The 21,731-nt window shown below is 35.7% G+C and overlaps 2 protein-coding genes across 2 annotated transcripts in view; one reads left to right on the top strand and one right to left on the bottom strand.

Moving 5' to 3' along the window:
• Positions 1 to 21,731, bottom strand: part of LOC142341718 (uncharacterized) — a 110,834-nt gene that overhangs the window by 76,385 nt on the left and 12,718 nt on the right. The window lies entirely within an intron of this gene.
• The window catches only part of LOC142341721 (uncharacterized), a 24,951-nt gene continuing 13,648 nt past the window's right edge, over positions 10,429 to 21,731 (top strand). The window contains exons 1-4 of the mRNA XM_075392887.1: positions 10,429 to 10,673; positions 11,328 to 11,464; positions 16,793 to 16,874; positions 17,230 to 17,249. Coding sequence (XP_075249002.1) covers positions 10,565 to 10,673; positions 11,328 to 11,464; positions 16,793 to 16,874; positions 17,230 to 17,249 — 348 coding nt within the window. The 5' untranslated portion in view covers positions 10,429 to 10,564. The remainder of the gene's footprint in view (positions 10,674 to 11,327; positions 11,465 to 16,792; positions 16,875 to 17,229; positions 17,250 to 21,731) is intronic.

The following is a 21,731-nucleotide window of genomic DNA, read 5'->3' as shown; positions in this document are numbered from 1 at the left end:
GGCATCCCAGAACAAGACAAAAATAAGGACGAAGAACGCAATAAAAGCTAAAAGACGTCTTGGAAGCTTCGTTAAAGTGAGTTGTTTTAGTGGAAAAAAAAGTTCCTTGAAAATCTTGATGTATAGCGAACTACATTAGTTGTAAAAAGTATAACAGGGAAGATAGAACTCTGAAACAGATAGAACGCTGAAAAAGCGGGACTAATAACATCAATAACTGCATCAAGGAGAAAGTGCTTTACAAGCAACACAGAAAACAGCTCAAAAACAAAGGCAAGCTTGACAAGTACGAGTGTAATGTCTACCACACCCACTGCCCCTGTCATGACTGGAGTTGTGCGCCTTTTTAGTCATCCCCGTCCTCTTCTGCTTCATAAGGTAACTCTCCTTACCCTTTAGTTTTAGTATGAAGAAAAGCCTTTAGGCCTTTAGACTTGCCAACTGATATTGAAACGAAGTTCAAGTGTTAACTGCTCGCTTTGTCCAAAGGCACCTTTAGGTCGCCAGCGGAATAGGCAGTTGAGAGTAGAATATGGGTAGGTTTTGTAACTCTTGCGAAAAACAAATATCAGCGAACGATAAGTCATTCCATTGCATCTCCTATAAGACTCTTTTAGACATGACTATTTAATGCACATTTCTGTCACAAACTGCATTTGCTGGTGTTCGAGAGCTAGAGATTATATGCATGTTTCTCTGTAACACAAGTAATGATAACAAGGAACGTGATAACTTCATTCGCTTCAGAGCATAAACAGTTAGCGAATATATTAACGTACGAGAGAAGCTTCAAAAATCCCGAGGAAAAACTCAGATCAAAATTTGAATGATGCGCTCGAGAAGACCTGTGAAACGGTAAAGAAAATGTAGACTTCGGCTACAGCTTCTAATCCCAATCGAAGTAGTTCTACTAAATATGAGAAACAAACAGATCATCGAAAGTCTGATTACAAAACCGCAAATAGATTTAGATTGCAAGGGGTTAAAGAAGACTTTAGTAAGTCAAATGGAGAAAATCTTGTCGCAACTGCTGATGAAGTGAAAGTGATAATGAGTGAAGTTGGTTTAAATGCAACCGTCAGAGTTCAAGAGATTAGTAACATTCAAAAACGATATAGAGAGACCAAAAACCCTCTTGAAAACTTTAAAATCTGAACAAGAAGTACGCATGATGCTTGCTATAGCTATAGAGATAGGGAAAGTCTCTCCCAAACAGGTCTATTCCTCCTGCCAGCTCTTACAAAAGACAATGCTCTGATAGAAAATTCAGTCTATCAGAAGAGTAGACAACTACTAGATGAGGGGATGCCTGGCAAAAACCTCAAAATCAGAAATCTGGAACTGTTCAATGATGGGGTCAAGGTACACATTGACATGCCGCCAAATTACATCCTTGGCATAATTAAAGGATTTTGACCAGGATTCATCAGTTTACTAAAACTAAGCACTCGAATGCTCGTAAACTTTGAGAGAAGAACCAAGCTAGCAAATAGGATTCTGTCTGAAAATTTTTAATATTCTGTCTAAAATATATTCTGTCTGAGCTAAAATAAAATTTATCTGAGCTGCGTTTGCAAGACTATGGTATCTATCGAGCAGATAGGCCTCTTGATGACAATAAAAATATAAAAATAGGGGGTTCTCAGATAGCTCTTAAAAAAGCTTACAAGCTTAAAGTATGCATAAGACCTACTTGACTCCTGTGTTGCAAAAAAAATAAAAATTGATAACAGCGAAATCATTGTTTGCGCGATTTATATCTCCGCCGAACTGTACCTACTGGTATAACTCTGACACTATTAGCATCTTTTTAAATTATTCCCTAAAAACAATCCTCTTTTAACAGCCGGTGACTTGAATTTACCTCAGGCTAACTGCAAAAATCTAATTAACACAGACAATGAAGAAGAAGAGGTACAAGATCTGATAGAATTTAACCTCCTAATGCAAGCCACAGATTTTTCGACCCGCTTGACAAACATACTTGATTTTGCACCGTATGAAATCTGTCACATTCATGCAGAAAATGCAGAAGCTGTTGAGAAAATTTACAACTGTTCCGACCATACTCCAATTATGATGACAGTTGAGGTTCTGCTTACTGAAAATAAACCGCCTCTTGAGGCTTTTAGAAGCTTCGGAAACGCAAATTTTGATGTAATGTACAAAATGGTCAGAACCGAACCTTTTATCCTCTATGCCATACAAATATCAATGAAATGAGTGAAGAACTAATCCTGTAATTTGAGGACCTAATAGAACTTAACGTACCTCGTAGAACACGACATTGTCAGAGTCTCCCACTGTGGATAACGGCTGGCATTTCTAATCTTTTGAAAAGACTACAAACACTACAGCTTCTACTTAGTACAAAGCCCACGAGCTACCGCAAAAGACATGTACAGAGTTTAAGAGATGTCGTGACTGAAGCTGCGAAGATAGGCAGACTTCTTTATCAAGAAGATCATATGCGTCCTAGAAATACACAAATGGTTTTCAAGCACTTTAAAAAATTGAACATATCATTCATTCTCCCAAAGCTACTTATGTTTCAATCCAAAACAAGCATAAATATCTGTGAAAAATTCAATATGCTGAATGAGTTCTTTCAGTCTGTCTTTTCGCCCAAAGTTTTATACAATATCAAAAAAACTGAACCTCAAAACCCAGAATTTACAAATTTTAGTGTATCAAAAAAATCACTGCGAAATAATCTTCTGACCATATATCCAAAAAAACTCGAGGTACGAAGGGCTCAAAAACAGTGTTCTACCAGAAAACTTCTAACGAAATAATCAGCTACCTGAAAAAAATTTTTGAAAACATAAAGCGTCTAAAAAAACTACCTGATAGTTTGAAAATTGCAGCAATTTCCCCAATTTTCAGGAAATGCGATAGAAGATTAGGCGAAAATTACTGACCCGTTTCTCTGTTGAACATAATAGATAAAGTCTTCAGAAATGTGTATAATTTGCCCTCAATGAGCCCTTTCTCAAATACTTAACAAAGTATGAACAGTGTTTGTAGAGAGAAGATCTGTACTGATGAAAACGCTTGCTTTCCTGCAAAAATATATGAAAGCCTTGATAAAAACTCAAAGGACGAAATAACTGCTTTCTACACAGATTTCTCGAAAACGCTTGTAAAGTACCTCACCGCGATCTTCTAAAGAAAATTGCAAAAATGGGCGTTGTCAGTTCTCTACTTCAAGTTTTAGATAAATACCTGAACAACTATCTCAAAGACTACCTGAAAGACGACCTTAGAAGTTTGTAAGAGTCGACAGTGTTAGTTCAGAAACCCTAACTGTAATTAGTTGAGTGCCGCAACGCTCCTTGCTGGGCCCTCTAATGTACTGTATTTATTTTAACAAACTCCTTGACGTGCTACGATTCAATTAACTCTAACTTTTCGCTGATGATTTAAAACTACTATGCATTAACAGAGGGCATGAGCAAATACAAGTTGACTTATATGCAAAAAGCAACTAACTAACTGAAAGCAAAATGGGCTTAGCAATGGACAAGTACACCTCAAAATATTAGAGGATCCAAATAAATTTTTTACCTCCAGAATGAAGATCTGAACAGCAGTGTTGTAAGAAAAAGAGATTCATATACTTAGGGATTCATATACTTGAAAGCCTGTCCTCTGAAAAGCAACTTGAGCACCAAGTTCAACAACAAACAACAATATTGCTCTCTACCTCCTAAAGCGCCGTATTTCCCTGAAAATCGCAACAATTGTGAAACTTGGTCTCTAAATACTTTAAAGCTTCCAGTACTAGTCTACAGCCTTCAATGCGTTGCCCTCGCAAAATCAGATTTAACTGAACTCGAGAAATTTCAAAAAAGTGTGTAAAATGGATAGCTGGAATCCAAACCAGCTTCTAATTTCAATTAAAACTGTTAAATTTTCTGCCTCTTCCTATGTATCTGCAACTGAATGACATTTTACTGCTAAAAACTGACATCTGACACTGAGGAAGTTAGGGAACCTAAGCTTCCTGAGAGTGAAACAAAATGTGACAGAGCTCACGAGTTGTTTAAGAGATTGACATCGCGAGAAACGAATTTATGTTTAGAACGGCCCGCATAGTCAACAGACTCAAAGAGAAAAAAACTTCACAAAAGTGATTGTTTTGAGAAAACGAATATTGAAAATCATGTGAAAATTTGTCGACGAAAAGTTTTAGAAACAGTTTTTTTAGCTGCAGCTGGCAAATCTTCTGTGATTGTGACAGGTTTAGGAACACGAGAACGATAGTTGAACGAACTCGAATAAAACGAGATGCCCGTCAGCTACCAGACAGAGAATCGACATCAACAAGAACAACAACAACAAGAGAATCGTTCAAGGTTCTAGATATTCTCAAAGAAAAGCACCCCGCTGCAAACGAAGCTAACCCTGCACTGTCCAAAATCTCGATCATCCTTATCCTCTTACAGCCTATGAAACAACAAGCGCAGAAATGGCTAAACAAGCTGCATTAAAAATTTTGGTAGTCATGGAACCTCAGGCCTTGACACCGACGAATGGCGTCTTTTACTGAATCTTCCATTGACTTTTTCAAAACACTTGCAAAATTCGCATGCCAAATGGCCACCTAAGATATACTCCCCACATCATCTAGTCGCAAACACTGCCCGTCATCTAATTCCGGTTGCCAAGAACATCGATGTCAAACCTATAGGAATGGAGGAAGTTTTGCGGAAAAAAATTGGGCGATGAATTGTAGCGTGTGTCGAACAAAATCTGCAATTTCTACGAGGCAAAACACAGTTGTGTCTTGGGCAAATATCCGGCATGGAGTATTTTATCCACAGGCTGAGTTTTTGCTTTAATGAATACAATAACGACGCGCTACTATTGATTGATGCTAAAAATGCCCTCAAACATTTGAAAAGAAATCTCGCAATTCACAACATCTCCAACCAATGTCTTTCACTCACAAATGCTATGAGTAATTCTTACCAAGCACCATCTAAGCTGTTTGTCGAGAAAGAGACATTTTTGTCTCAAGAAGGGACAACTCAGGGCAATCCCCATGCTATGTCGATGTACGGCATAGCCACGTTACTACTAATTAGTTGTGTTCAAACCGGCAGCATCATACAGAAGTGGTGTGCAGACATTGGCTCCTCTGCCGGAAAAATAACGGAGCTCCGAGATTTTTTCGATTGACTTTGTCTCAGTGGCAAGCCTTACGGATATCTGTTGAGCCGTCCTAATTGGCAGTTGGTGGTTAAAGATTCAAAGCTGGAAGATGCGAGAATACACTAATGTCGAAATCACCAAAAGCATACGTGTTTTTGGCTTCGTGATTTGTGATAACTCATCTTGTTCTAATTTTGCCCTTGCTTCTTTGGGTAAATATACGTCTATGCCTGAGAAACTCTTATCCTTTGCGCGAACATCGCCGCAGAATTTTTGAAGCTGCTTAACCAGAGGCGTCCAACAGGAATTTGCATACCATAACCGAGCAACGCCCAGCCTAACCGAAGCCTTGACAGCCGTGGAATCAATTCTGAATGAGAAACTTATACCAGCCACAAGTTGTCTCGAACCCTGGATAGAACCCTTCAGAGTAGTTACGCCTTACCCTTGAGCCTGGGTGGACTGAACATAGCTAACCCTACTGCAAGTACATGAGATTACTTCGACTCGATTGACCTGTCCAACCCCCTAAATAACCATGACCTAACCAGGCTGAGCTTGTTCCAAGCATTCGCAACAAGATAAAATAGCCCGAAAGAAAAAACCAAGCTCGATAGTCTGAAAAAAGCAATAAATCAACAGACAACGTTCTCAATGGAACTCGCTTCGCAAATGGGCGCTTCCAGCTGGCTAAATGCACTACCACTCCAAAAGTACAATTTCTGGCTAACGAAGTTAGAAATTCGAGATGGCTGCGAGTTAACGGAAACGCCAGGTTTGTGTTCATGTGGTGATAAGATCAACACCACGCATGGCCTCCACTGTGCAGAAGAAGGATACACCCACATTCGCCATAACGAAAATCGAGACAAGTTGAGGCGTTTGATGAACGTGGTAGGTTATGATGTCAAAGCAAATGGACTCTGGCAAACTCAAATCTCTATGATATTTTCCATGTCAAAGTATTCAACCCGCTCGCATCTTTATGCCCGAAAACAATCAAAAATGCCTACTCATATCACGAACAGCTAAAAAAACTACAATATGAGACCGTATTATCGAAATTGAGAACAATTCTTTCAATCCTCTAGTTTTTGGCCTGCACTGGTAGTGCTGGCCACTCCGCCTCCAAAGTCATGAAATGCTTAGCCGAAAAAAAATCTGACAAGAAAAACAAACTGTATTCAGACACTATCAACTTCATCCAAACCAAGGTTAGCTTTGGACTCCTGCGAAGCTGTCTCTTATGTATCAGGGGATGTAGAGCCCTCAAGACGTCATACAGAGCCGCCAATTTTTTCTTCTATGTCTGCAATTGTTGAAGAAGGAAGGCTGCTCGGTTCATAATTCACTCAACTCTAATTCTTTGTTTTTTATTAATTTTCGACTACCTGCTTTTTGTTTAATCAGTTTACTAGCGAATGCTAAAAGCAGGTACTTCATTCAGTTTAGCTCAATGACCTTCGATATAAATCCATTGTGTTTACCTTCTGTCCGACGATGCTGTGATCATGTATTTTTGCGGTAAATTTACATACGCTTCTGTGATGTTTCATAGTGGGGTTCACTGTTCCGTCGATTGAGTGGAGTACACCCCCCGATTATTTTGTTTTTAAAAAACAAACTGCGACTCTAAACCTGAAACTCATTAATTTTAATGAATGACTAATATAAAGTAATTGAAAAGGCTTGAAAAAAAATTGTTTGGACACAGCCTTTATTCCTCATAGGCTCACTCATAACGGATACGGATTTTTCAGAGGCAACTTTTTTTTCATACACATGGGGTATGTTAATAATTTCAACTAAAAAATTCAAAAGCGCCCCAAAGAAGCAACGACTGATGAAAAGAGCTTTCCTGTCAGAATTTGGAAAACTAGCAAACAGTGTACTACTCTTGTCATACTGTTTTAGATAAAATTCAATTTCTCATCAATATCTTAGCATGGAGCAGCTTGTACCCAAAGCAAAAAAAAATCACCAAAGAAAAAACGAAAAACAAACTGACGAGGCTCAAATTATATTGAAGAAATGTAAAACAAAAAAAACATATTGAATAAACTTGAAGAAGTACTTCACAGCTCTTAAACAAAATGACAGCTTAAACAGACTCAATTTGTTATATGTTTATTGCCAATACAAAAAAATGAAGAAACTAGTCATTATTAATTGTTCAATCTGAACAATGTTTATGGGATAAACAGCTTTTTCAAACCCTAAAATTTCAAATTGCAGAGTAATTGATTTTCAAAATCTCGATGCATGATGCATGCTCCCGCCACGGTAGTTAAATCCAAGTAAAATTTTAGATAGGTGCACAGTTCCTGCACGGGCAAGTAAAGATGCAGCAGTTGTAATTGCTCCGCATCTAATTGAAATTTTCAATATAAATTTATAAGATCTTGTTTCTCCTCACCAATTAAATTGTTGGAAATCTATTATATTCAAAAAAGATCTTTCACTCAAGGTAATTAATTGGAGACCTGTACCAGTAACTAACGTATTTTCCAAACGAAAGATATCAAATACTCCATTAGAATATATCAAATTATCTTTCGGGGCATCACATAAATAGCGAAAAACCTTTTCATTTCCGCAAGAAAATCTCAACTAAAGAGTTTGTGCAATTTGTTACCAAATCAAGTCCTAAAGCAGTCGAAATTGAAAGTAAATTATAGCTCATTGGAAGCTGGCTGTGATCTTTGTCTACAGAGACAGCAACAATTGAACCAAAAAACTAGAAAATCGAAACTCAAAAACCCAAATTTATTTTTGGGCAAAAAAACATTCGCAAAAGTCAGAACAGACATAGAATTAGAACAAAAGGCGCTGGATTAAGTTTCAACACCTCAGGAGGAATTCAATTGGATCTATTAGTAATGAGACTAAGTCACGAGCCCACAAAAAAAAAACAAATATATAAAGAAGCCAAAAAAGAAAACAATTTCACGAACTGACACTGGTCAAGCACTAAAATGAAAGAAGTTACCTGTAAGGCTTGTAAATCGTCATTTTCCTTTCATCTTAAAATCAACGAGTCTTCCTTATAAAAAGACTGCTTAGATATGACAACAAAAAGAAACTCAAAAATGGAACAAAAAAACTAGAAAGTTTTTTATGGAAAAGATTGTAAATCATCATTTTCCCTTCATCTTAACATCAAAGAGTCTTCCTTAAAAAACGACTACTTAGATATGACAACAAAAAGAAACTCAAAAATTGAACAGTATAGAAATCTCGAAAGCTTTCTATGAAACTAAATGGTCGAAGAAATTAATCACAACGTATAACCAAGCCCGAAAAACTTTTTGAATTGACAGGTTTAGTTGAGAAATTTAATGAGTGAGATTGAGTTACATCGTGACGAAAATAATAGCAAAAAGCAGACAGATGAAAAAAACTTAATTTGAAACTCATTAATACAAACAGCTATGAACTGAAATCTGTAATTGGGTTAAGTTATGCGTCTTGGAAGAGCAATTAAAATTTTTTGATATCAAGTATTTGACGTACAACAAAGAAAAAAAGACAAACATAGGCAAAACAAAAAAGTCACAAAGAGATGCGAGATAACTGATACTGATTCTCAGCCCAAAAAGCATAAAATATTTTAAAAACAATTAACACTTTCAAGTACGACTTTTTTCCGACATAATGCATTCTTACTGCAAGGCCTTCATTTATATAGAATGGTAATAAAGGTAATAGTTCGACAAGAAAGCAAATTAAACTCATAAAAAATATGAATTTATGATAAAATTAAAAGAAAGATTGAAAACAAGTAGTCCGAAATCAGTTGAATATAAAAAAAACCATTAGTGGAATATAAAACCGTTGCTGGCATTTTTTTATGACTCACAGGAAATCGGTTTCCGCCTGTTTCCACTGGTACTGGGCCCCTAGTTGAGAAAAAAAGACAAAATATTGGCATAGTTCAAAACTTCACCGATTTTTTATCCAAGCAGATATATTCAAAGTCATAAAAGACATTAGATAACAACTGAAAACGTCTAGGTTCTTTATACGTTCTAAAGTTAACTGGATCATTCATTGGGGAAACTAAGTCATTGGGCTGCAAAAAGTATATGAAATCAAAGCAAAACTCAAGAAGTCCATAAAATTTTTACGAAAACAATTGGTCAGAGCCATAAAAACCATGAGCTTTACTCTGAAACCATAATATAATCTCGTTGGGTATAGTTCCATGAATTTAGTATCTGGCAAAAACTGAGCCCTCATTTGATGTTCGTGTACGTAAATTTCGTCAAAAACCTTTACATAGCGGAAAAGTTTTGAAAAAAAAACTCGCGCCCCATTAAAATCTAAAAAATTTTTCATAAGGATCCATGGTGACATCAAGATCAGCCCCGAAAATTTCTGCGCGTCCAGCAAAAAATATTTGCGAAATAGATCATTTCTATACAAAATTTTTTAGTTTGACAAAACAAATAATGCATTTTGTATAACTATCGAGCTTTAATTTGCAAAAAATGTGCAAAATTATAATTTTAGAAGATTCTTAAAGCCAGCTGGAGTACAGCTAGCTCTTTTTCGAGCTTAAAAAATATGGCCGCAGTTTTATGGTGTCTACTTCCAGCAAATTTAAAGCAAGTGTGCTAAAAAAGCCATTTTGTGACGGAAAAAACAATTTGGAGAAATATAGCATAAATTCTAGCCAAAAAACTCGGGTCAAACAACTCAGCAACACTCTCTATCTTAAGAGATAAAATCAATGACACTACAGTTAACAATTTTAACATAATTTTTGCAAAATTGACGAAAAATTGGTCAAAATTGACGAAAATTTGGTCGAAAATGTGAATAAAAACAGCTGAATTACGTCTAATATTCACAAAATTTTAAACCTCGATTTTAATCCCATATTCTACGCTGGACGGGCTTTCTAATGATACCACTCACAACTCTCTACGATTATTATATCGAGCGGCCGAAATTGACTGAACAAAAAACCCATTTGAGTATATAGTTCCTCCCCCCTCAAGAGGGGTCGGAACAAAATATAAATTAATTTTATTACTCCTACAGATTAACAGATAAGCAGATCGTAGACATTTTGGTACGCATTAGCTGGATATCGACAGGAATGTCGAGATTCTGAATATCTGCCTTTTAAAAACATGATCGAGCCAGATTTGAAACAAAAATGTTGGATAGCCGCTATAGAAAGCTGTTCAATCAAAATCATTTATTGGATTTAAACATTTAGTTGTTCTGGCTTTTGAACACGAACAATACAAAGCTAGCAGTATTCCGTTTTCCTGAAAATTTTGTGTTGAAGCTGGAAAAATTATATTTTCCTCGTTCTTTTCTTGTTTTGGAAAGGAAACGGTATGGTTTTCACAATCGGCTTCTGAAACTATAATCAGTTTTCAAAGTTGAGATTCTTATGTCGCAAGATTGCAAGGAATCTACTAGCTGGGGTGAAGAAACCCAACCGAGTTTAAAGAAGGATGCAGTCGCAAACCCTACTGAGCCACCAATTGATCAACATCATGGTAAGTTAATGCACGTGTTCGTTCTATAGGGATAGCAAAGTCAAAAAATTGTATTCATTGTCTCACCCAATAAGTGGTGAACAATCGTGTGGACCAAAAAACAGATTCCGGCGGGAATTTTGAAAAAGACTAAATTACGGAGTGAGTAAATGAACAGAAGAATTTTTTCCCATTGGGATCTTGAATAAAGATCCTCTTTCAATCAAAATGCTACAGAGAACTTACAGGTTCAACAAAGGTTTAAAAGTACCAAAATTGATTAATTTTAGAGTACTTTTATTCAAATCAATTATATAGAAAGATACTTCCAACTGAATTGTAAGACTTTAGCTATACGTCATTTGACTATGTATGTCTGAAATCAACAATCTTATTTCAATAACAATGACAGGAACGAAATCAAATTGATTGCAGAAGTATCTTCTGAGAATAAAATTGACTCGATAGCCCGCCTAGTTCCTTGACTCTTACTGATATTTTCTAAGTTGTTTAAATTATAATCAGCTCTGATGAAAATTGTTACCAGCTTGCATTAATTCATACACCAAGTTCTGTGCAAAAGATACACAAAAGGCATTACTGTTTATCTCAAAATCTGAAAGTTACTTCGAAATGTGTACTGGAAGATTTTTGATGTACTATTTTTGTTGCCAGTAAATCCACCCCCGCACTTTACACAAGATGATTACGAGGGACCACGATGGCCTCCAACTTTTGGAACAAGTGGGGGGAATACTAATCAAGGCTACGTGACGGATCAGCCACACAATGGAAATCACAGAGAAAATGCAGTGAGCGGCTATAATTTATAAGCATTTAAGCGATGATCATTCGGCATGATGCTGATCATTCGGCAGCTTCTTTTGCAGATAATTTTGATAAAAGTTTCAAAGTAACTTTGAAATTAATTTTTTCAATTAAACGTCATCATTTAAAAATCATCTGCAAATTGCCAACTTTTACAGTTATGCCCTCCATTTTTATCTCAGGTGGTCGTTTTTAGCGGCTCCAAAAAGGCAATTTTGAAGGAAATCCAATGAATGTGTTGAAATTGTAATTAGAGGCCCATATAAAACAAGTTCTACTAGAAACTTGACTAAAATTTCAGAAAAAATGCTGAAAATTTGAGGACAATTAACTGACAAATTTATTGATGATAATGCGAAAAAGTGGATTAGATACAGCTATAAAAAGTTTAAAAGATTTCAACATTGTATAGAAATTTAGCTGAAAACTAAAAATTTCTGAACACACAATTAAAATAATTTATAAAATGTTGAAGCGCTCATAAAATTAAACATTACATAAGAGCAGTGAATTTTGTTCTCAGCGTTAAATCTGCTCCGACAAAAATGACGCACTTTAAAATTGTTAAATAAACGATTAACAGCAGATTGTTCGAGTTGTCAATGCAAAATGTCACATCATTAATTCAACAATAAATTCGAGGGAAATTCAGCGTTTACGCAGCTGTCGCAGATTTGTCAGGAGATGATTTGAAACAAGTTTTTAGAAATAAACCCTTAGATGGAGGGGTTCAGGCAGTTTTGCGTGGTCCATGTCTCGAATCAGGCACGTGTTTAATGAGAAGTCACCTTACGGTTTTTGACCTGCCTTTACTAGACCCCAAAAAGCCTTAAATATCAATAGATTGAAACGGTCCTATTCTAAATGCGAGAAAACAGGGTTATCAAGTCATCACGTATTTTTACAACAGTTACCAACAGAAACTTGAAAATTTTTGAAACGGGGAATTTGGCTTGATTGCTGGCAAATGTCTCTGAAAAAGATAATTTTTGTCAGTCCAAAAACACAGCACGGTGTTTTCCTCATAACAAACCTACCAGAAAAATGACGTGGAAAAAATTTGAACATTCAACAAGCGCTCATTTGTATAAAAGGCTCCTTGGTGGTTTAAACCGATGATGGAACGAATGTCACGATCTTACGTTTAACAGGAAACAATTTGCGGAGCAAACTCAGAGGATAGGTCTGAAAAAAGATTCTGTTTCTCAGCAAATGAAACCTTCGAAATCTGTCGTGTTTGATATTCGGGTTCTACTTCTTTTCACCCCGATTCATTTAACCCCGCATATTTTAACCCCGTATCTTTTAACCCCTCTAACATTTCATCCGCCAATTAGGAGTCGACATTAAAGGCATACTTTGTCATTATTAAGTAGATAACTTAATCCCATGTTCGGTTGTGATAGTTTCATATCAAGTCCTACGGGCCGCTAAGGCATGGCCATGGACCGCAAGGCATGGCCAAATGATTATATTGCTAATTAAATAGTCCTTATTTTACAAAAGATTAAAATCGTGGTGAAATGATAGAGGGGTTAAATGATAGAGGGGTTAAATGATAGTGGGGTGAATAAATCGGGGTTAAATGATAGGGGGTTAAATAAATAGGGGTGAAAAAGCGGCATACCGATATTCGAGTCACTTAGAGTAGAAAAATCAAACTGCGGCGGAAAGCCGACAAACTGATACAGAAAATTGGGAACGTTAGTTAAAGGTATGCGTTGCAGAGAAGTGGGAGAAGAATTTTGAAGCATTTCAGAAGAAAGATGTTGTTTTTCCCCCTCCGCTTAGTGTTAATAGCATGATTGCCCAAAAATACATTTTTCCTAAAACGGCTACTAAACAAATTGTCATGAAAAGGAAAAAATTTTATCTATGGGAAACGATTATGATTTGCAATCCTGAGGTATAAACATACTTTACAAAATTTGTCTCAGGGGAACCAGACAAGTTTCAATCCTTCATGTTTGGAGCTGGCGCTTTTTTTCTTGAACACTGATTGTTAAGTTCACAACAAGTGCTCTGCATAGTTGCCGACGGTCAAGAGCATAAATGCGATTTCCATCATCTGATATTTGAAGTACAAAACAATTTTTAAGAGCAAACAGTTGTTAACTTATACTTAGGCTTCATAATTTGTCCGTACTTTTGATCCAACTAATCAAAATACTTTGATTTTTTTCACTATTCATTGAAGTTTTTGGGTAAATTTTTGTGAAATTTCCAACTGTTTTCATTGCTAATTTTGAAGTTTTTCTTACCGTTCTTTGTGTTCCTTTTCATTTAGCTTTACTACTCTTATTTATTACAGCATCTTAGCATTTGCCTAACATTTGTTGTAGGGCAATAAAAACATTTTCAGCAATTCTAAACCTTGGTCTTTATTCGATTTTTATAACACTACGATGTTAGAAAGTTACGACTGATTATATATGGGCAAAAAACCTTTGAAGTAGTGCCTAGTTGACTTATTTTGTATTTATGTTTGGGAATTTTTACTTTTAGGAAACCGTGCCACAGATTGTTCAGTTATTGGAAAGTCGAAAACAATAGTCGACTTAAGAAGAAATGACGGCTGAAAAGACTTTTTCTCACAAAATTTTTGCAACGATCACAAAATTTATTATATTAAGCTGAAATTAATCCCAATGATTTTTGTCGTTAGCTGAAATTGGCCCGAAAACAGACAAAGAGGCCGGTTAATGTGCGTTCGCACATGATGTTTTGACCACAGTTCATCTACATTTTTGACCTAACTGTTAACTAAATGAAGAGATAATCAAAAAAAGATGTTTGAGTTTTAAAAAATCGCTACACACCTAAACTACTAGAGCTGAATTAGATAATATCATGCCTAATTAGAGCGCTCACGAGATCTAACACTATTGAAACTACGCGAAGAAAAAGCAAATAACAAAGCAAGCAAAAACTTAAAAGAATTTTTTAGGGCGAAAACTGAACATCTATATTTTACTATAATTACTATATTTACATTTTCTTTATAAAAAGAAGATGGAACTTCTTTTATATGAGACTAGGTTATACGGAGACAAAAACGAGAAATAACGAGGCAAAACTCAAACATAAATCAATATTTTTTAAACCATATAATTTCAAACGTCTTGAAAAACAGTAGTTTTTAAAAAAAAATTCTAGATAAATTGATTGTCAAATTCAAAAGAATTTGTCTTTGGCTGGACTAGGTCATCGAAAAGAACTAAATTTGCAGAAAGATTAAAAGAAAACCAAACAAATTGCGAAAAAAATAAGGTAACCAAAATCATTAGCTATTATCTGAAATGCTTTTGTTATTTATACTAACTCAGTTAAAATTATAATGAAAGGTTAAAAACGATTACGCGGGTCTCTTTTGAAAACCAATAAGATTTGTTATTGCGGGAATTGGCTAAAAAAAAGACAAAAAGAAACACAAATATTGACCACTCACAAATTATTTATGAAACTGCTTTTTGTCGAACAAACAAAACAGCAGTTGGAACACAATATCAGAAATCAAGGTTGTGTTTGAATTACAAAGAAGCGGATGTGACCTCTCAAAGATGAGAATAAGTTACCCATTGACAAAAATAACAACAAAAAGTGATCAGTTTTAAAGAAGAAAATGGAAATTAACTATCAGGAACTTTAAGACTCTTTAGTTTATGAGAACTCTGAATTAAAAAAAATTGATGACCATAGAAAAAACAAAAAACAAGCAAAATAGCAAATTCAATAGAACTCAGTGAAAAAAGTGTCGAAGCCTTAAAAATGAACAATAAATGAAATTTTTTTTATTTTCAATTAATTTTTTTAACTGCAATGGGTGTGTGTTTTTTTAACGAATCGACTTTAAAAAAACAACAAATATGAAGAATTATATTAAAACCACAAAAGTCCCATAGTTACCCGAGAAAACCCGTAGTTTCAAAGCCATTAAATTCAATAGCTTTCAATGAAATTCAATAAATATGTGAAGTTTCACTTCGATGGGAAGACAATGATATCTGTCATTCTTAGGTTATCAATAAATCATCACAATAAGTCTTTTGACTAAGAAAACGACAACAAATACAAGCAAAAAAAATCATTGGAAAAATGCGGGATGATAGTGTCGAATCCATTAAAATTATTAGCTTTTCTCTGAAATTTTCCTTATCTAGCCAATGAGAACTGTCAAAATTAGGATAATAAGATTTCAAAAGGAACCAAAGTTATGAAATATTATCCAAATTTTTTTAATTATGACAACTCGTGTCATCGAAGTCGTAAAATCAACAAGTAGAAGATAGAACCGCTAACAAATTCAAATTTGGTTGCTGTAGAAAAGAAAGTGCTTCTGTCATTTTTTAGACTGACTTACAAGTACACAGAAATAAGTTTAAAATCGGTTAAAGGTATACAAAAATTGTCTTTGAAGTCTTAAAAGCCATTAGCTGTCCACTCAAAACACTAGATAGGTGTAGTTGATAAGGGAATTTATTTCAATTTTATTCAAAAACTGCCCCTGGACTGCAAAAAAATTTAAAATCTCAAAAAGATAATCAAAATTTCATTAAAAATTACGAAAACTCAGAGCCGAACCAATAAAAAACTTGAGCGATTCCTTCAAAACAAATTTTTTCATTGGGCATCATTTGACTGTAAATGAGGTTCATCCATAGCGGAACCTTGCTATGAAAAGTGACTAGTCTCTAAGTGACTTGAATTAAAAACAAAAATTGTGAAAAGGTTTTTAAAAAACAGCTCTCATTTAGAATCTGATATTTTTAGCAGCAATATTCCTTATGAGACTATAGCCGGACTTTTTATTGCCTTTCATTTATTAGGAACTCAAAATTTTTTAATTTTGAAGCGTAAAATGTAAATTTGACTTAATTTTTTAAAAGAAAAAAAAACTTAATTTGAACGAAAATTCCCCTAAAAATTAACAAATACCTGTCGAATATCACCTGTTCTCACAAAACTTTAAACCTCAATAACTCCTCGAAAAAAAAACAAAATTCAAAAAATCTGTCTGATTTCGAATTCAGCGCCGGACGAGCTTTTTAATGATGCCACTCACATTTCTCTACGATGAATATATCGACCGGCCAAAATTGACTGAACAAAAAACCCAGTTGAAAACATATTTCCTCCCCCCACAAGTGGGGTGGGAACAGAAAAATTTAAAAATACAATAACATAACACAGTTCGCCCTATTGACCGCAGAAAGAACAAAACGAAATGTTTGTGCGCTGTCATGAATCATCTGCTATTATCCGCTTCATGGTTAAGTTTGCTCGACACAGAATTGCGATGATGTTTGTTTTAGTATGTAGTGGGAAGCAATACAGACCAACAACAGACACAACAAACGAACCTAAATGAGCATACAGCGGGGCTACAACAAGCAGGTGAAGACAAATTGTTTGACTTTTCTAGTAAAATTAATTTAAGAGCGAATTTAGTTCTAATAAGGGTCATAAAATGCAAGTTACACTGAGCTCTGATTGTTTTGGCGTGTTGAAATAAATGGTTTAAGCCCTCCATGCCCTAAATTCTTGGTAAAGCAGCAATAACATGTGGTAATGCAGAGTTCGAGTTGTATAGCATTGCTTCCCAAAACAAAAATTCACTAACGCAAAATATTCTTATGACGCGGAATAAGTATTCGCAACACTAATTTGAAGAATACAAAAAACGCAACATGAGGTCTACAATGATCTCTTGGCCTAAGTTCGTTGCAGTATATAAAATTTCATGTTTCAGGGAACGCAAACACCCAGTCGGTAAGAAAAAAGTCTTTGTATCTTTTCCGTCTGTGCCCCCCCCCCCCGGAGCATATAATATGCACCCACTAAGCTGGGAGGCGGCAGCAAATAATATGCACTCACTAAGCCGGGGGCGGGAGCAAATATTAAGTTTGAGGGGGAGGGGGGGTAAAGCACAAACGAAAAAGATCACAGTCATTCATAAAGCACCGCGCGTACAGGCTCGGCGCTCAACGCTCAATAGCACTGCGAAACTCAAAAAATTTGAGTGTATCTGTCGTCAACTTTTGGGCGATAGTGTCGACTTAGAAGGAAAGCAAAGTTGCAGCAGATAAATTAAATATAAAGCGCCTTTGTTAAGAGCTCTAAAAACCATTAAAAGCCCATTTAGCGAATTTTTCACATTTTCACAGTTGTTATCGCTTGAAAATCCACCAAAAAAACTTGTTTTAACAAATTCCCTAGTTTTCATCTAAAATTTTTGCATCTAAAAGTGAGAAACTAAACTCCAAAGTTATTTTAAGGTACCATGACCTTTCTTTTCAATTATCAAAAAGAAAGGCTCCTTTATTGTCAGTATTGCTCCCACAAGCCGGAGAAGGGCTCTTAGCTTATCTTATTCCAGATTTGGGCATTAATTTCCAGGCAAAATAGTTCCGAGTCAGCCTGAAATACTCCATGAATTGCGTTGTAAGACAAGGAAAAATTGTTAGCTAGACTAATAACCTGGGCTTGCGGTTTTCCGTCGCCCAGTCAAAGTCCTGTTTCACATTTGCAATCTGCCATCTTTTTGCTTATTGTTGAGAAAAAGAATCTGTTTACCGAAAGCAAAAGCGGACGAGGTGATGATTTTATACCTTTATGGACTGTGGCCAGTCATATGCTTCCCTGAATTCCCATCGTCATTGAAATTAAACCCAAGTTCTGAGGCGGTGTGAACGCCTGGTTTCACAATTAAAACTGCACAGGAGTGGAATTACAGTAAATTGACAGGCTGTAACACGGTGCTTTGTTCGTGTCATTTGCACTGGCAGTCTTGGGCGTTTTATTGTGTACCCTGAAGATAACTCGTGCAACTGTCATATTAAATAATTGCAAACTCCAATTTGATAGAAAACTGTAGCCTAAAGTTCACTCTAAATATTTCTCGTGTGAGATCACATAAAAAATTGTGTATCAACACACGGTTTTTCAGGTAAAAAGTGACACACGCGAGGAGTGCAATTTAGGTGATTTTTCAAGATTTTTCGTGATTTTCATTATCGGAGTGTGGAGAGCGAGTCATTTCAAAAACTTGTATCTAGATATCATGTGATCAATTAATAAAGAGACTAGAAGAGAGATTGCTTCGCCTGACTGCTTCAGTCACAAATTTTATGCATCTACAGCTAATGAAAATTTTAAGCTACGTTGATTTTAACCGGGGAACGTTTTTTTGAGGAAATGATTTTCAGGTTAAATTCAATGGGCCTAATTCTTCATCTTATTTCAGTGTTTTGGTATTGTTCTGCATCTCCAAAAGAATCCAATTGATGCGAAGCACTCAATGAATTTGCCATAGTTGCTTCAAGCAGTACAATTAGAGGTTTTTATTTCTGTTATGACAATTTAATTACAAAGTTTCATAGCAGTTCTTCATTGTGCAAACAAGCTAGTTCACCAGGATTGGTTACAAGGTGATTATGTTAGGGATTGGAATGGAGTAAATGTCGTATGGGTCTCTGCTGTCACCGCAAACTCATAGAGGGCCATCCTGGTGAGATTTTGACCGAAACAAGCATAAAATCCCTTTACGTGAGTGATTAAACGCTCTCAAATAAACGTAACATTAGCTTTTCGTAAGCTCAGATAAAAAGGAGATGATCGGATAGATTTGGTTTGCAGATTGGCTTTGCGTCCGACTACCAGAGGGACGAATATAGTGATTAAATTTTAAGGTTCCAGCCTCAAATCTTAAGTCTAGAATAGTTCTCAAAACTCTCTCTTTTTTAAACAAGTAAATTGAAAATATAACCCAATTATTAAACATTACAAGTTTGAAATGTAATATACAAAATTAGTACAATGTTAAAAATCAAAATTAGTGGTTCCGTTTTTTTAAAAGTAAAAATAACTGTTGAAGCCACCAACGTTCCTTTCCAACGGTACATGTTTGAATTGTTGGAGCAGATGCTGTTTTAACATGCGTGAGCGTGATCTGATAATCCGGAATTCACAAGGAAGTTTATAAGTTTATTCCATTTTTGGATGCTTCTTTTTTGTAATGATCGACTTCTCGACCTCAGGAGAATTAGCTGTTCAGTTCTGTTGGTTTTTTCTTACTAAGACATTTCCACTTCAAAAAAAAATCTCAGTACCGTCTGAGTTCAATAATGAAATATCTTTCCTGAGCTATGAAACACTCATCTAGCTTATTAAAAGATCTGCAGGCAAAATGTCAGATTTTACTACGAGATGTATAGATCTCTCAAACTTTTTTCACATATAGCAAACTTTAATTCCCCAATTGATTTGTCGATAAATTCGCTGCATTGCCGAGATTTTCAAGTTCTGAAAAAATAGAGCACTGAAAATTTAATGAGAAAGGACTAGGGATTTGAATAGCATCAATCGTGCTTTCAGAGGTAACTGATAACGCTTATGGTGTATGGATCTATTCGCTGTGGCCATATTTGATAGGACTTTGTTGAGTTGTACATGAAAGTTCATTTTAGAATCAATCATTATACCCAAGTATCTGCAGTGACTTTGTGGCTTAATTTCTTGTCCCCCAAAAAGGGAGTTTTGAAAAATGCCTTGTTATGAAAACGCCTCGTTCAGAATATTCATCACACACAAGTAGGGGTTGCCAGCTGAAGGTTATAGCTTGCCTAAAGCTAAAAGAGGGTGTGAGCCAACAGTAAGTAGCTAGCTGGTGCGAAGCCTTGTGATAAGTAGAGTGCCGCCACCAAAAACTCACAACTAAGTACCCAGACAATGTGCTGATTGAAACTGGAGAAGTAGGTAAAAGTGACCGTTAGTAAGCTTTTTGCTCTTTTGGATTGAGATGGCTGGGGTTTTTTAGAAGTTTTCTATCAATTTAATCGTCATGTCGTCGGTGATGAGGGCAAAAAATGATCTCTTGGTTTTGTAACACAAAATCAGTCAAGCATGTCCCAAAGATAAACCATCTTCTTCGGCTCTTCTCGCAGCTCTCTTAGCCCTTTTTTGTTCTCGATAAACATTCATAAACACTAGGGATTTTTCTTCTATTAAATTTATTAAAACATATAAATTTTTAAATTTTTCTCAGCTCCCCTTAATAATTGAGAAAGGTCTATAGTTAAGTTAAAACCGAAAGCCGGAGTCCTAGTTAGATTCATAAACAATAGAAAATTTCGAAAAAAACGTAGGTCCTGAAGCGTAGTTCTAAATAGCGTAAAGTTCCTGAATGTCGGGAAAACGCTGAAATTTACTTTGAAAAATTAATATGAAAGATTATGCAGGAAGGGCACTCAATGCGCAGAGTTTCTGCTGGGTGCTATGATGCCATTTTCATTTCCTCAAAACCGGTTTTCGCTAATTACCTGTCTTTATTACAATCTTATTTCTAATATTCTGATTATCGACCCGAGTTATTGTCTACTCTGCAGAACAATTATTACGAACTCCGGGTCTGATTACAAAATTTTAGTGTTAAGTCATTGGCATTAAGATTTTCGGCAATAATTAATAATAAGACGCTTACCAAGCTTAGCAAGTTTGGAGACATTAACTTTCAGTAAAACCGAAGTCAAGTAAATGCGGTGAAATTATAAGCGAAGAAGGCGGTGAAAACTTTGCCAGTTTTCTACCGATGACGTTATATAATTTCCCGGTAGAAAATTGGTGTTTAGGTTTAACAATGAAAGATAGGATCTAATCTGCTTCGGGCCGCTAGCTTAAAGTACATATTACCCCCCCCCCCCCGCCCCCCGGAGCTCGAGATATTTTGTACATAATAACTTGTTATAAAACTACATGAAATTTGTTAATTTGTGAGCGGGGGTCATAAAAACCCGGTGAAGGGAACAAAATGAATTCAAAAGATTAGCTACTCAATGAATGCGCTATATTCACCATCGTGCAAAATAGCCTCATAATTGTGTTTTATCTTACTCTGTCTTTCGTAGTTATAGAATACTGTCTTGAAAATGTGATTTATTTTCAAAACTCCCTGCGTCCCTCCGCTATATACTACCTAACCGCTGAAACCTAGCATTCATGGACTGCCAACCTTCCTACCCATCACTTATAATTGCCTATCCCCACCGGCACCTAACCCCATCCCCCCATTTCACCTGCTTTAACCCAGCAGTCCCCCAAGCCGCTGAACTAAAACATTGTGTCCACATTTTATTGAAAACTTTCTATAGTTTTATCTTGCAATTAATTATTGCTTAATTGTTATTTTTCTCGTTTCTTTGATTTTCGATTGAGATACTGGTTAAAAAGTTATATTGTAGGACTCTAATTTCTTTC

This window comes from Convolutriloba macropyga, chromosome 6 (assembly GCF_964194025.1).
Source record: "Convolutriloba macropyga chromosome 6, txConMacr16.3, whole genome shotgun sequence".
NCBI classification, from domain to species: Eukaryota; Metazoa; Xenacoelomorpha; order Acoela; family Convolutidae; genus Convolutriloba; species Convolutriloba macropyga.
Note: the sequence above shows the minus strand (reverse complement) of the source record. Positions and strands in the feature narration are given on the sequence as shown.